Source organism: Bos mutus, chromosome 2 (assembly GCF_027580195.1).
Source record: "Bos mutus isolate GX-2022 chromosome 2, NWIPB_WYAK_1.1, whole genome shotgun sequence".
Classification (NCBI taxonomy): Eukaryota; Metazoa; Chordata; class Mammalia; order Artiodactyla; family Bovidae; genus Bos; species Bos mutus.
Window position 1 is genome coordinate 9,037,761 of NC_091618.1, and position 15,697 is coordinate 9,053,457.

Sequence of the window (15,697 nt, forward strand, 5' to 3'; positions counted from 1 at the left end):
GGCTCCAAGCCTCACAACAACCCTGTGAGGTGGGTGTCCGCGTTCTCAGCCCACAGATGAGACAGGCCCTGACCCACCTGAGGGCAGAGACAGACCATTAGATCAGGGCCACCTGCCGACTGGGCGCACTGCCTCCTCTGCAACACGGACTGGGGACAGGTCCCTCCACTTCATCGCGGAAGCATGAGCCACCTCCTGATGCAGGAAGCCGGGGGCTCCTGTTTGGGTTGTGCCCGCTTTGTCATCCATCCCCAAGTTCTGAGCAGGCCAGGACATGCTGGCAACAGAGCCGGCCCAACCATATCTGATGTCAGGCTCCTTGACCCCAGGACACAATCAGAGCAAGAGAGGTGGCCGGGGAGCTCTGGGGCTCCTGGGGGCAGAACCCAAGCTGAAATCCCCGCCAACCTCTACCTCTCCTGCCAGGGCACCTTTGCATTGGCACAGCTTCCTGGGTGAGGGAGGGATAAGGAAAGAGGAACCCAGCAGGTCCTTACTTAGTCAGAAGCCCCCTCCCTCCGGGAAAAGGAAACATGAAATGAAATCATAGTGAAATGATTCAGGCACAGATCAACCTCAGGTGCCCCCTGGATCCTGATTTCTGGGGCCCATGGCCTCCTTAGAGCATATTGTCAGAGGCAGAGGAAGGGGGCTCAGTTCGCAGAGCTGCTTCGCAGATGCATAAGGCAGAGGCCAGACAGACCAAAAATGGGGAATTAGGCAGGCAGGTGAGGAGACAATGAGGCCGGTCTCCCCTCTGTCACCTTTCTCTGTGCCTCACTGCCTTTCCAGAGGCTGGTGGTTGGGTGGCATTAGCTGAGGACTAGGCCCGAACTCTGCCCCGCTGGGAGCTGGAGGAGCGCGGTCACACCAGCTCCATACCTGCCGGGTTCCCCTCCTGGGGCTGGCAGTAGTCAGATGAGGGAGGCAAGGGAGGAGCCTGTTCCTGGACAAGGCCCCTCGTCACTGAACATGGAGCAGCGGTCAGGAGAAGAACCTGGTTCATAACCCAGCCAGGGCAGGCAGAGACCTGGCTGAGCCTGGGGGTGGGGGTGGGGGACACTCAATCCAGCCATCGGCAGGCCTGTCCCCACCCCGTTGATGCCTGGTCAGGTGGTCAGTCCGAGGGGCCCCGGCATGACTGACAGTCCTTCATGTCCTCAGAGTAGTCCTCGATCTGGATGGTCATGGTGTGGAAATGGAACATCTCCTGCAGGCGGTCGCTGACTGCCTTCAGCACAGCCTGGGCGTCTGCATTCTCAGCTGGGGGCCGAGAAGACACGTGGGGGGAGAGGGGAGGCACCAGAGAACCAATTACTCACTCTTGGGCCCTTAGGAGCAAGTAGGAGGCAAGTCTCGAGTCCTAGCCCCAGCAGAACAAGATAGGGGGCCATGAACATCAAGAACCCCCCAGACTCACTCCTGTACCAGGCAACCGTCTGCTTCCCACACCTGGCACACAACCCTAAAAGGGCCGGAAAAGCTCTGGCTTAAAGGTTCAGCGTCTCTCCTCTGCCACTTACTGGCTGGAAAAGCCTAGGTGAGTGCCTTTACCACCTCCCACCCCTATAGTTTCTTCATCTATAAATGGGACCTTGATGATCAAATAAATAACAGATGCCCAGTACTCGGCATGGGGTCAGAACCAAAGCGCCAGCACCGTGAGCGCCCGGCATCATCTGGGCCAGTCGGGCAGGGATGGCCCCGGGGTCCCTGGCTGCCTCTCTCGCACGAGTGCTCCACCACTCACCGATGGCGATGTGGACAGACAGTATAGGCTGGGCCACGGTCAGCGCCCAGATGTGCAGGCTGTGCAAGGCTTCCACGCCCTCCACGGACAGCAGCAGATTCCGCACGGCTGTGAAGTCCACACCCTTGGGGGTCCCTGAGGACGACAGGGACAGGGGCTGAAGGACAGGGCTCCCTCCCACCCATGCTGCTTTCCTGCTCCTCACACGGTGCCTCACGCAGACCTCCTTGGCCAGCAGAGCTGAGGTTGCCCCTGCCCCCTGAAACGAGCCCCGTCATGTCACCCTGTTGTATTTTCCTCTTCACACTTGACACTATCAGAAATGATCTTATTTGTTAGTTTCTTGCTATCTCCCTGTCTCTGATGAAAACTCTATATGTGAGCAGGACAACTGTGGTTTATCACCCTATTAGTGCCTCTTCCCCTAGTATATGTTTGATATAAAAATTTTTTTAAGATAAAGAAGGCAACCCGGGGCTCCCTGCACCCCCATGTGGCATCCTTGTCATCACTTTTATCTGGGTCTGTCGCATTCTTGGAGAAAATGCTCTGACCTGCAGCTGAATAATCAGGCTGACCCCAAACCAGGATCCAGACTGATTCCGACCACAGAGACGTATGGCCCCAGACCCCAAGCGCCAGAAAGCCAGGTAAGTAGGTGTGGTAACTCGGGGCAGACCATTCGCTACCACTAAGCACCCCTCAAAGCCCTGCCACATCTTCCCGAGGCAGGAGCGCCTCAGGAAAGAAGGCCTGAGCTGGAGTGGATTCAATAGTGTTTCTTGTCCAACTCCGACTGTCTTTTTCTCATCCTCAATTTACAACCCCCCAACACTGTGCAATGAGAAGCATAATCCTCACCCCAAAAGGGAAGGCAAGTGGAGACTCAGGAAGCATATGAGGAAGGGCAGGAGGGCCAGGTGCTAGACACACCTGGAAGCCCCCAGACTTGGCAGGGAGGACACATCCCAGCAGGGAGGAGGCACCCTTGGTGCTACGGGGACGGAAAGGACGATCCAAAGGACATTTCTAGAATAACCACACCTGAGGACCCTGCTCAATGTCAAGATTAGCCTGGGCCCCAGGAGGTTCTCCAGACCTTGCCCCCCCACCATGTGCTGTGATGCACTCCCACACCCAACACACACACACACACACACTGCATGCTCAGTCGTGTCTGACTCTTTGTGATCCCATTGACTGTAGCCCGCCAGCCTCCTCTGTCCGTGGGATTTCCCAGGCAAGAATACTGGAATGGGTTGCCAGTTCCTCCTCCAGGGGAATCTTCCCAACCCAGGGATCAAACTGGTGTCTGCTCGATTTGCAGGCAGATGCTTTGCCCCTGAGCCACAGACTCGAACTTATCTTTGCTCTGGAAAGTAAAGAGCAAAAAGGGCGCTCCGAGCTCGGGCTACCTTCCATCAGCACCAGGATCACATCTCTCAGGATGGTCAAGGTTGTCCCCAGGACGAGGATGGAGAACAGGAAGGTGCAGATGGGGTCTATAAACTTGTACTCTGGCTACAAGGAAAAAGGAGAGGCAGAGCTGGGGGGTCACGCCAACACCTCAGCCTTCCTTCTCCCCTCCCACCCAGCAGTGAGTCAGGGAGAAGGGCTTTTTCTGCGGGGTGGGAACAAGCTTCACCCTGACCCTGCCTCCCAGTTCTCTACCTTTTATCCTGTCTGGAAGGACAGGCAGGATGTAGCACAGTTCAGGATAAGATACCATGCCTTCCCACCCCTCCCTGCCCAAGGGACTAAGCCACAGACAAAGCTAAATGGAATCTTAGGCACCATCTGGCCCAACATCCCAGCTTTATAGGTGGGGTAACAGAGGCTCAATTAGAGCAAGGGACTCCTTTACATCATGCAGCTAGCAAGCGGTGATCTAGGCTTCAAGCCCAACGCTGGGCTCTTTCCATTACACCCCACTGCCTCTATGTAATGGGCAATGCCCAGGCTTCAGCAGCCTACAGTCTTGGATTTGAATCTGACTCTACAACTTACCAGCTAAGTGATGCTGTGCAAGTCACTGAACCTTTCTGGGCTGCAAAAAACACCACCACCTCCCTTCAGGATTCTCATCAAGATCAGAAGTGCTAATGCTTGGTGGGTGTTGGGTAAATGTTTCTTCCCTCTCCCACCCTTCTGCCCAGAGCTGGGAGGGAGCTAGAAACTGGAAAGGGTCCTGTGCAGAGAAAAGCCCCCAGGTGACCTACACTCCCTCCCCTACTTCCCCCTGTCCCCAGCTCTAACCTTGAAGTATAAAATAAAGGCTGCCACCAAAACGCCCAAGCTCTGCAGAAAGTCTCCAATGACGTGGATAAAGGCAGCTCGGACACTGGGGCTTCCCTGCTCCTGGCTGGCGTTGTGGCTGTGCTCGGGGTTGTGGCTGTGTCCATGGCCAGACTGGTGAAGAATCAACCCCATTCTATGGGAGTGGAGACAAAGTCCAGGGGTTCACTGAGGGAGCAGATGGAAGCTTCAAATTCGGCTAGGCAGAGGCCCCCATCAGGACTGACCTCCCTGTGGGGGTCAAAACCCCAACCCCCACCCAAGACTGCATGATCCCTTTGGCCAGGAAGGAGCCCAACGAACGTGGCCTTGGTTTAGAGTTTTGCCAACAGGAGGAGGGGCTCAACTCCATCCAATGCCAGGCTGAACCTGGGCACAAAGCTGCCCCAGTGCCAAACCTCAGAGCAAAAGGGCACCACAGAGGAGATCGAGATCCCCCCAGCATGTCACAGAGGGTGAAGCTGAGGCCCAGAGAGGGAACTGGCTTGCCCAAGGCCACTGGGCAAGGGGGAGAGAACCCAAAATAGACACCCCCGCTCTACACAACTTACGTCTCGATGAGACCAACTTCAGGCACATCAGATTGAAAAGGGCTTTGAGATTCTGTCCCTAGGGACCCCTGCTCCTGTAAGCACTGGACTCACCCCGCCCCACAACAGGAAGGAAGCCTGTCTCTGGTTACTCACTGACACGTCTGGGGTGGGGACCTGATGCTGCCCCAGGTGTACAGTTCCTGATGGCCTGGCCCCAGGCCCCAGGCAGGGCCCAGGTGTTCCAGGTGCCAGAGCTCAGACCACGAGGGAGATTCTGATCCTGCAGCCATCCTGGTGTGGGGCATGCCCCCCGCCCCCAGCAAGAGCAGGCCGGCAGGTATGCTGTGAGGAGGGGGAGGGTTCGCAGGGACCCCAGGCCACACTCACATGATGTTCACGACCACAGCACAGCCCGACGTGATCAACATGGTCTCCTCCTTGATCTCATAGTCTCCAGAGATCAGCCTTTCCACCGCCAAGTACACCAGCACCCCCGTCACGACCCAGATAGACAGCACAGAGAGCAGGGCACCCAGGATCTCTGAGGAAGAGCCCGGCCCCCAATACCAATCTTAGCATGGGGCCCTGAGGCTAAGGAGCCCCCTCTCCCTCCCCACAAAATCTGAGCCTGGGTCCGATTGGAGGTATGGCTCTGCTGGAGGTGCTATGGCTGGCACCTCACCCCACCACTCGTACATCTGAAAAGGTCGGAGCCAGAAGAAGCTCAAGACATCATCTGGGACAACCTTTTCAACTGAAGCTGACTCATTAAATATATACCCATTGCTCAGCTGGCAAACTGAGGCTCTGAGGAACAGAGGCTGGGCCATCTCCCACCAAGAAGAGAATGACAATGCAGCCCAGAGATGAACTTCAGAAGGCTTTGCTGACCTCTCCCTCCCCCATAGAGCCAATCCATGGCGTTATGTGCAAAGTGAACACCAACGTCGTTTATTCTTAAATAAATACAGCTTGCCCTCTTAGGAAGGTAGACTCTCCTTTCCTGCAGGGTGGGAACTCCCAGAGGACAGGGGACTAGGGCTCCCCCATCAGACTGGGAGCTTCCAAAGGACAAAAGTCATGGTTGACATCCTTTTCTCCCACCCAAGTCACCCTCCTGGCTTTACTCAGGGACCCAATGCACTCACCTAAGAACTTACATCTTAACCCACCCCCTCCCCCAACTCCACCCCCATCCCAACCAGGGCCCTCACCAGCTCGATGCCAACCGAAGTTCATGGTCTTGGTGGCTGGCCGGGAAGACACCCACAGGGAGAAGAGGCTGATAAGCATGCTGGCAAAGTCAGTGAGCAGGTGGGCTGCGTCTGTCATGATCGCCAAGCTATGTGCCAGGTACCCACCTGCAGGGCCAAGAGGAGGGAGGATCCTTATCGGCTCCCCAAGGAGCCAGTTTCCCAGAGTGTGTGTGCAGCAGGGAAACCACAAGCTCTGGAGAAAGACAAGGGATTCCAGACCTCTCCACCATTAGCTGTGTAACCATAAACAAGTGACTTCCTTTCTCTGAGCCTTGACTTCTAGCATCTGTGAAATGGGATTAGCAAAATCTACTTAGAGGATGAATGTGAAAATTAAGTTCAAATTGGGCCTGGAGGGGAATACCACTGTGGTCCAGTGGTTCAGACTCCCCACTTTCATGGCACCCTCAGTTCGGGTTCAATCTCTGGTCAGGGAACTAAGATTCCACAAGCCATGCAGCGCAGCCAAAACAACCAAAAACAAAAACAAAAAAACAACAAAAAAATGGGCTTGGAAAGCACAGTAGGTACTCAATAAATGCTGTTTTCTTCTAGCATTCAGGTCTTTCCTGACCTACTAGTTTTGTGCGATCTCTGGCAAGTTACTTAACCTTATGATGCCTCAGTTTCATCATAAAAATGAGACTATCAGGACCCATGACAGCATGAGGTTGTTGTGAGGACTGCATGAGACAGTGTGCGTGTGAGAGGTTTAGCACGGTGTGAGTGAGTGACAGTCGCTCAGTCATGTCTGACTCTTTGCAATCCCATGGACTGTAGTCTGCTAGGCTCCTCTGTCCATGGGATTCTCAGGCAAGAATACTGGAGTGGGTTACCGTTTCCTTCTCCAGGGGATCTTCCCCACCCAGAGATGGAACCCTGGTCTCCCGCACTGCAGGCAGCCTCTTTACCCTCTGAGCCACCAGGGAAGCCTACTATTAGCATGGCAAGCATACAGTAAATGTGCTTGTTAGTATTAATCCTACAGGAACATTCAGGAGAAAAGCCTTTTGGATCATCCATGTGCCAATTTCATTGAATTAGCCCAGAGTTCTTACCGATGACTTCCCCAATCATGAACAACAGGCAGAAGGCAGAAGCCACACAGAGCTGGCGCCAGGCCCTCTTCTTGGGGTCACCGTGACTGCCAGGACCCTTCTGGGAATGGCAGTAGTGGCTGCTCTGGGGAGCCAGCTCAGTGGGCTGCAAGGCCAGGCCAGGTGAAGACGGAGGGATGCTGCTGGTCCCATCCTGCCACAGAGTTGTGTAAGTCCTGTCCAGAGAGGGAGGGTGAGGGGAGACTCAGCTGAGATGGGAGCAAAGAGGGCTGACTCTAGTCTTACCTCTCTACGGGGTCTGCGCGTTCCCCTGTGCCCGTTTGGAAAAAGAGTTAGGATATACTCCAAGCTGGACAGACTAAGGAGTGACCAGAAGCCCCTCCTTGCAGGAGGGTGCTGGAGAATGACCAGTCCTCGAGTCTTGGCTCCGTGTCCCAGGGCTTGGAGGAGGTAAAGACCTTGGGAACTAGCCGGGCGGGGGGCGGAGTGGGGGAAGGGTGGGGGTGGGGCGTGGGCTAGGCTGGGCGGGTCCAGTGGAGCTCGGAGAAGGATCAGAGCTCATGCTCAGGGAAGACAGCAGCTCGCCCCTTCGCAAGGGCTTGGAGACACCGGGCTTCCCAGGGCGGGGCGGTCCTCGGGCTAAGTGCCAGCCCCGGGGCGGAGCTCCAGGCACGCACTCCCCCACGAATCCTCAGGGGTCAGGATCTGTGCTCTGCGGCGAGGAAGGACTGGTCCCTGTGCTCAGCCTCAATTTCCCCTTTCCTCCACCTCCCCACAAACCCTCCTGTCGGGGTGGGGGCGGGGGTCCCAGATCGAGCTGTCGCCAAAACCAACCACTGCCAGGATGGCAGACGGGGAGGTGGGGCTGAGGTCACTGAAATTCCCGCCCCTCCCCAGGTTCTCCTTACCCGACTGCAAGCTTGGCGTCCAACAGATGCATCCTCTCGCCCGCTTTCATGAGGCCCCGCGCGCCCTGCCACGTGCTCCCTGGAGTCACGCGCTGGGCTCTCCAGCGGCGAGCGCTCACCTGCCACCAGAGCGGTGCGCGCAGCTCCGGCCGCACGCCCTGCCTCGAGTCCGCTCCCGCCTAGACCGCGCCTGGGCCGCCGAGGGGTCTTCCAGCTGTCGCTACCGCTGCTGCCCCCACGACGCCGGCAGCTTCGCCCCGCGCCCGCTGGCTTTATCAAGTCTCTGCTTCCCCGTGTGAAGCGGCGCGTCGTGCGCAAAAGCCCGCAGGGAAGGGGGAGGGTGTAGCTGGCTGCAAAGGGCCCGGGCGCTGACCCCAGCACCCGGTCCCCGGAGCCCGAGGAGCCCACCTGGCCTGCGTCGGAAAGGCTAACCGCCTCCGCCCAGCCCTGCTGCTGCTTGATTTTTCTGCCTCCAAGGCGCCCACTTGCCCCCCGCGCGAGGCTGGCTGCCTCCGGCCGGGAAGTTCTCGGGACACCAGCTTGTTGAAATCGGCTTTGAGTCGCCTGAGAGCAGGAATGTGGCTCCTAGACTCAGAATAAAGGGCTCCTGAGGCTGGGGTTGTTGTCTTCCTCCTCGGGAAACCCGTGATCGCTTTCCACCCACCGGCTGCAAATGTCCGAGGCCCCCCAAGTTTTTCTGCGCAGGCTAGGGGGCTCCCGGGGGCGGGGTGTGCCTGCACTCAGTCAGAGACAGTAGCCTTCCTGACTGACCCATCCTCGTCGCTCTAGCAGCACCAGTTCCTCCCTTTCTGGGCTCCGATTAAAATCTGGGTTGACCGGCTGTATCTCCACCTCTACATGGAGCAGGGTCGCACTTCAGCCCCAGTCGCCATCTGGACTGAGCTGACACCGCCGCCAGCACACCAGCTATTCTCCACTGCCCCGCGGCAGTTCCCAAGAGCCACGCTGGTCTTCCGCCGAAAAAAGCCAGCTAGCTCTTCCTGCCGGGATCCACTGGGGTTGGATGTGTGCTTTGTGCAGGTCTCAGCTTATCGATCCAGTCGAAGTTTCAAACTGCCCCAGGCTCAGCTCAGATTAATCTTATAATTTATTTGAGGGCAAAGTGAAGTGAAGTTGCTCAGTCGAGTTCGACTCTGCGGCCCCATGGACTGTAGCCTACCAGGCTCCTCTGTCCATGGGATTTTCCAGGCAATAGTCCTGGAAATCCTGGAGTGGATTGCCATTTCCTTCTCCAGGGGATCTTCCCAACCCAAGGATGGAACCGGGTCTCCCTCATTGTAGACAGACGCTTTACCGTCTGAGCCAAATGCAAAGTTCATTGTAAATTCTCAGTATATGAAGATATACAAATTGGATCCAGACACATTTATTCATTTTATATATAAAAAAAACTTTTATGCCAGATTTCCCGTAAATTAATACTTCGTGCTACTGCTAAGTCACTTCAGTCGTGTCCGACTCTGTGCGACCCCATAGATGGCAGCCCACGAGGCTCCCCCGTCCCTGGGATTCTCCAGGCAAGAACACTGGAGTGGGTTGCCATTTCCTTCTCCAATGCATGAAAGTGAAAAGTGAAAGTGAAGTCACTCAGTCGTGTCCGACCCTCAGGGACTCCATGGACTGCAGCCTACCAGGCTCCTCCGTCCATAGGATTTTCCAGGCTAGAGTACTGGAGTAGGGTGCCATTGCCTTCTCCATTAATACTTCCTTGTACTCATTTTAATTGATTTGCAAGAGTTTAACTAATTAGTTAAGACTGTGATATACTGAAAAGCTGCTTCATTTGTGTTCTGTATCTGTCTCCTTCAGAGATCCCCAGAAGTCCTATGCAAATAACCTAGCAGTTCGGACACCTCAGCAATTTTATTCTAAAAATGTTGATATCCCTATAAAGAAGGCTTCCCAGGTGGCGCTAGAGGTAAACCACCTGTCTGCCAATGCAGGAGAGAGAAGAGATTTAGGTTTGATCCCTGGGTGGGGAAGAGCCCCTGGAGGCGGTCATGGCAACCCACTCCAGTATTCTTGCCTGGAGAGTCTCATGGAGAGGGAAGTCTGGTGGGCCATAGTCCATGGGATTGCAAAGAGTCAAACACGACTGAAGCGACTTAGCACAGCACAGGTTGTTAAAATACACATGTAATGAAAATTTACTAATGACCGGAGTTGGTGATGGACAGGGAGGCCTGGCGTGCTGTGTTTCACGGGGTCGCAAGGAGTCGGACACGACTGAGCGACTGATCTGATCAGATTCTTGGGTCTTGTTTTTCCCAGCAAAAAAATAGCTCATATATATTCTGGCTCCTCCCTCACTTCTTCGGAGCAGTTCCTTTATAAGGTCACCAAATAAAACTTAACTCACACCTTTTCTGTCAACACCTATGTGTGTGTGTGTTAGTCACTCAGTCGTGTCTGACTCTTTGCGACCCATGGACTGTATTCTACCAGGCTCCTCTGTCCTCAGAATTCTCCAGGCAAGCATACTGGAGTGGGTGGCCATTTCCTCCTCCAGGGGATCTTACCAACCCAGGGATCGAACCTGGGTCTCCTGCATTGGGGGCAGATGCTTTACCATCTAAGCCACCAGGGAAGCCCATCAACATTCCACAAGGAATCTGATTCTGTAGGTCTGGGAAGGGGGAATCTATATTTTTAAACTCCTGTGTTTAATTCTATCATGAAATTATTGTTCTTTTTAATGACATGTTCTTGTTGTTCAGTTGCCCAGTCGTGTCCAACTCTTTGCGACTCCATGGACTGCAGCACACCAAGCCTCCCTGTCCCTCACCATCTCCCAAAGTTTGCCCAAGTTCATGTCCATTGCATCAGTGATGCCATCCAGCCTTATCATCCTCTGATGCCCTCTTCTCCTTCTGCCCTCAATCTTTCCCAGAATCAGGGACTTTTCCAATGTTCACATCAGATGAACAAAATACTGGAGCTTCAGCTTCAGTCCTTCCAATGAATATTCAGGGTTGATTTCCCTTAAGAGTGACTGATTTGATCTCCTTGCTGTCCAGGGGATTTTCAGGAGCCTTCTCCAACACCACAGTTCAAAGGCATCAATTCTTTGGCACTCTGCCTTCTTTACGGGTCCAGCTCTTACAACTATATGTGACCACTGGGAAGACCATAGCCTTGACTATACAGACCTTTGTTGGCAGAGTAATGTCTCTGCTTTTCAGCACAGTTTAAGTTTGTCATAGCTTTCCTGCCAACAAGCAATCGTCTTCTGACTTCATGGCTGCAGTGATCTTAGAGCCCAAGAAGAGGAAATCTGTCACTACTTCCACCTTTTCCTCTTCTTTTTGCCATGAAGTAATGGGGCCAGATGCCACGATCTTAGTTTTTTTTAATATTTAATTTTAAGCCAGCTCTTTCACTCTCCTTCACCCTCAGCAAGAGGCTCTTTAGTTCCTCTTCGATATCTGTCATTAGAGTGGTATTATGCACGTATCTGAGGTTGTTGATGTTTCTCCCCCATCTTGAGTCCAGCTTGTAACTCATCTATCCCGGCATTTCTCATGATGTGCTCAGCGTACAGATTAAACAAACAGGGTGACAGCAGACAGCCCTGTCATACCCCTTTCTCAATCTTGAACCAATCAGTTGTTCCATACAGGATTCTAACTGTTGCTTCTCGACCTGCATACAGGTTTCTTAGGAAACAGATGAGATGGTCTAGTATTCCCATCACTCGAACAGCTTTCCACAGTTTATTATGATACACACAGTCAAAGGCTTTAGCATAACTGAGGAAACAGAGGTAGATGTTTTCCTGGTATTCCCTAGCTTTCTCTGTGATCCAGTGAATGTTGGCAATTTGACCTCTAGTTCCTCTTCCTTTTCTAAAGCCGGCTTGGACATCTGGAAGTTGTTGGTTGGCATAATACTGAAGCCTAGCATGCAAGATTTTAAGCGTGACCTTACTAGCATGGGAGATGAGTATGATTGTCTGATGGCTAGCACATTCTTTTGTACTAAGCTTCTTGGGAATTGGGGTGAGGTTTGACCTTTTCTAGTCCTGAGGCCACTGCTGGGTCTTCCAGATTTGCTGACATATTGGATGCAACACCTTGATGACCTTTTCCTTTAGAGTTTTGAATAGGTCTCCTGGAATTCTGTTGCATCCACTAGCTTTATTAACAGCAGTGTTTCCTAAGGCCCACTTGACTTTGCTATCCAGAATGTCTGGCTCTGGATGACTGACCACACCATCGTAGAAATCCAGTTCATTAAGATCTTTTTTGCACAGCTCTTTTGTGTATTCTTTCCATCTCTTCTTGATCTCTTCAGTGTCTACCAGGTCTCTATCGTTTCTGTCCTTTATTGTGCCCATCTTGAGCGAAATACTCCTTGAAATCTCCAATCACTTCTTTCTTTAGCTATTTGTATGGTATATTTTTAATGGTATAATGATTATGATTTTGAAAAGAACCTTTATCTAACGGGTTACATGATACCTGGAATTTGCCTTAAAATAATCACAGTGAGGAGAAGGAATAATGATAGAGAAGGAACAAGTATGTCAATAACTACTGAAACTGAGCAGTGAGCAAGGAAGGTATGTTATACTTCCCTGCGCTTTTCTGTACGTTTGAAATTTCCCAGAATTAAGGGTTTAGAGATAAACAAACCTCTGGTGATTCTAATGCAGCCACCAAAACTGTGTTCAAGATTTATGGAGTAACCCCTCTGAAGCCAATTTCTTTGCAGCATGATCTTACAAGAAACTTGTTGATCAGGAAGACTTCATACCACCTTTGGGTGTTCTGGTTTGCAAGTGCCTTTTGTGTGGCAACTACAGATTCCTTTGTTTGCAATATCAGATATCTCCCTGGAATTCACATTTCTGATTACAGAGCCTTGACTGCCCTCCCTGCTCCCTCTGTTAAGTGACAAGGTAGTGGATAGATATACTTACCTCACACATGATCTGTGTGAGAACTGTGGGGAACTCTGGAGGTAGAATGTGGACTGGTTGTAACACTGATTTTTGTAATTTCAAGGAAACGAAAACTTCTCTCCGTCTGGCCTCAAATTCCTTCAGGCTTCTATAGGAGGATATTTTAGGACTATGAAAAAAAAGTGTGAGATTGTCAAAAAAAGGGTAGTAGCTATATCCAAGCAGGAAGAGGCAGACACATGAAGAGTCCCTAGAGGTTGGTAATTTTTTTTTCTTTTATTCTATTTTTTTTTCTTTAATTGAAGTGCAATTGATTTACGGTGTTTCAGACATATAGCAAAGTGATTCAGTTAAACATATAATATTCTTTTTCCTGATCTGCTAAGTAGCAGCACCGGATTTCAGTATATAATAGTTTACATAACTCTGAAATTAGTTCTGTGCACTTGTGTGTGGTTTTGTTGTTGTTGTTAAGTATTTTATTTATTTATTTGGTAGTGCCAGGTCTTAGCTGTGGAACATGGGATCTTCAGTAGAGTGTGGGATATAGTTCCCCAACCAGGGATTGAACCATGGTCCCCTGCGTTGGAAACGCAGAGTCTTAGCCACTGGACAACCAGGGAATCCCTTTTGTATGTAATATGTTACACTTTTTTTTTTTTTAACTCTTGCTTCAGAACTTGAAAAAGGACTGGAAATGAAAGCAAAATTTGATTCCCTGAAATTCACAGGGATCAAGTTAGCCTTGGAAAAAGTCCCAGAAGTGAAAATGGGCAGAGGTGTGAGGGTTTAAAGCATTTTCATAAGGTTGAATTACACAGAAGGGCTAATTCTGGAGGATGTCACATGAATGAGTAAGTTGGGAAATGCTGGGTTCAATGTTCAGTCCACCAAAAAACATTCAGATCAGTTCAGTTCAGTTCAGTCGCTCAGTTCTGTCTGACCCTTTGACACCCCATGGACTGCAGCACGCCAGGCCTCCCTGTCCATCACCAACTCCCAGACTTTACTCAAACTAATGTCTATCGAGTCGGTGCTGCCATCCAACCATCTCATCCTCCGTCATCCCCTTCTCCTCCTGCCCTCAATCTTTCCCAGCATCAGGGTCTTTTCAAATGAGTCAGTTCTTTGCATCAGGTGGCCAAAGTGTTGGAGTTTCAGCATCAACATCAGTCCTTCCAATGAACATTCAGGACTGATTTCCTTTAGGATGGAACATCCTAAAACATAAGAGCTTTAAAGATCAGGTGGTATTCCAAACACTATCAACTTTTTGGCAGGACTACACAGAGCCCTTAAGTTGCTACTGAGTTCTGAATGTCAAAAAGGGTGGGATGGACTCTGCAGCATTCCTAAAATTCCTAAATCTTAAGGGTCTCAGACCCAGTTGACGCACCTCCATCAGACTGACTCAGCCTCACCTCTCTCCCAGCCCCTTGTTCCTGGAGAGCCTGATGTTGCTTCAGCCACGGTCATCATCGCATGCCCTAGCATAGGTGGCTGGCGTGGCCTTCCCTGGAGTAAGTGTGGGCTCCAGCAGAGCCTCCGTGGTGACCACCGTGGTGGGGGCAGCAGCGGCTCTAGCCTTCTAACCATAAGCCCTGTCAGATTTTATTTTCTTTTTTGTAAAGCGAGTGCCTGACTTAAGCTCTAATTGCCATCCATTTTAAAAGAGGCAACCACTTTAAGGGGTCTATGTCTAGCAAACACCTTGGGCGCCTGTCCCCACTGAGATTCCTCTGTTTTCGCAATCTTAGTTGATTTGGCTAACTGACAATTTGGGTCACTTGCTTTTTTTTTCTCTCTTCCCACGCTTTAAAATCCCACGCTTATGCTTTAAATTCATCAATAAAGAGTGAGCCTTCAAAACTCTAGGCCCCCACCCTCAATCCCAATAGAAGCAGAAGACAGGCCCATGCTTTATCCCTCCCTCTCTCCACCTGTGAACTCACTGCGTGGTATGCTGTGTAACATCCAGATCTTGTAAGTAATAAACCTTTATTTTTTAAACTTTCCTGTTGCTTAGTACTTAATGGCATCTTGAAATTAATAAGAATTACAAGGGCCGGTCTAACCACATTAGTCATTAATAAGCTGAGACCAGCACAAAAACTAGGCCCAACCCCACAAGACCTGGAGGCTCCTCTCACCACCTGCAGAGTCAGCTGACAGCCCCTGAGCATCCCCCAGAGCTGCCCAAAGGGTCGCGTGACATAAGGGACGCTCGGGCATTGACACTGTGGGAGGCAGACTCCGATCCTAAGAGATGGGAGGTGAAAGAAGCCAGTAGGCAAGTCTCCCCCTTCTTCCTACTGATGAACTGTTCAAGGCACATTATTCCTTCTGCCCTGCTAGAAGCATCTCCCATGCTTGAGCAAGCAGCCAGTCTCTTGGTGAAGCTGTGGCCAGCTCGGTAACGTGATACTTTATATATTTGCTTTCCTCCCTAGTGGCTCAGCTGGTGAAGAATCCACCTGCAATGCGGGAGACCTGGGTTCAATCCCTGGGTTGGGAAGATCCCCTGGAGAAGGGAAAGGCTACCCACGCCAGTATTCTGGCCTGGAGAATTCCATGGACTGTATAGCCCATGGGGTCGCAAAGAGTCGGAAGTGACTGAGCGACTTTCACTTCACTTGTTTCCTGCCTGGCTTCCACTTCCCTTCACTCTGACTGTCCTGGGAATGTAGCTGCACTATTCACTCTTTGCCTCAGGCTGTGTTTTCTAGAGAACCAGAGAACAAGGCATTGAATGAAATCTTTTCTGAAGGGTCCTGTCAGGGCCAGTTTCCCAAGGAGCTCTCCTTGGGAAATGCCAGTTTGAAGGACAACTTGTTTGGTGGGATAGAAACCTGGGTTTTTGCCATTACTGTCTATTTCCTGCCCTACACTTCCTAGAAGGCCTTCTGTCCGTCTGCCCTGAACTCTCCTCACTGGGAAAAAAAAAAAAAAAAAAAGGCTGAATGAAACCCCAGC

At 51.6% G+C, this 15,697-nt stretch overlaps 1 protein-coding gene across 1 annotated transcript; it reads right to left on the minus strand.

Moving 5' to 3' along the window:
• Positions 1 to 355: 355 nt before the first annotated feature.
• SLC30A2 (solute carrier family 30 member 2) lies at positions 356 to 8,741 on the minus strand. The gene is made up of 8 exons (XM_005895866.3): positions 7,801 to 8,741; positions 6,893 to 7,107; positions 5,793 to 5,939; positions 4,966 to 5,119; positions 4,007 to 4,181; positions 3,166 to 3,271; positions 1,751 to 1,885; positions 356 to 1,263 (listed from the first exon to the last, which is right to left on the minus strand). Exons 1-8 carry the CDS (start codon positions 7,848 to 7,850, stop codon positions 1,118 to 1,120), a joined length of 1,128 nt encoding a protein of 375 aa, XP_005895928.1. The 5' UTR covers positions 7,851 to 8,741; the 3' UTR covers positions 356 to 1,117.
• Between the last annotated feature and the right edge of the window lie 6,956 nt (positions 8,742 to 15,697).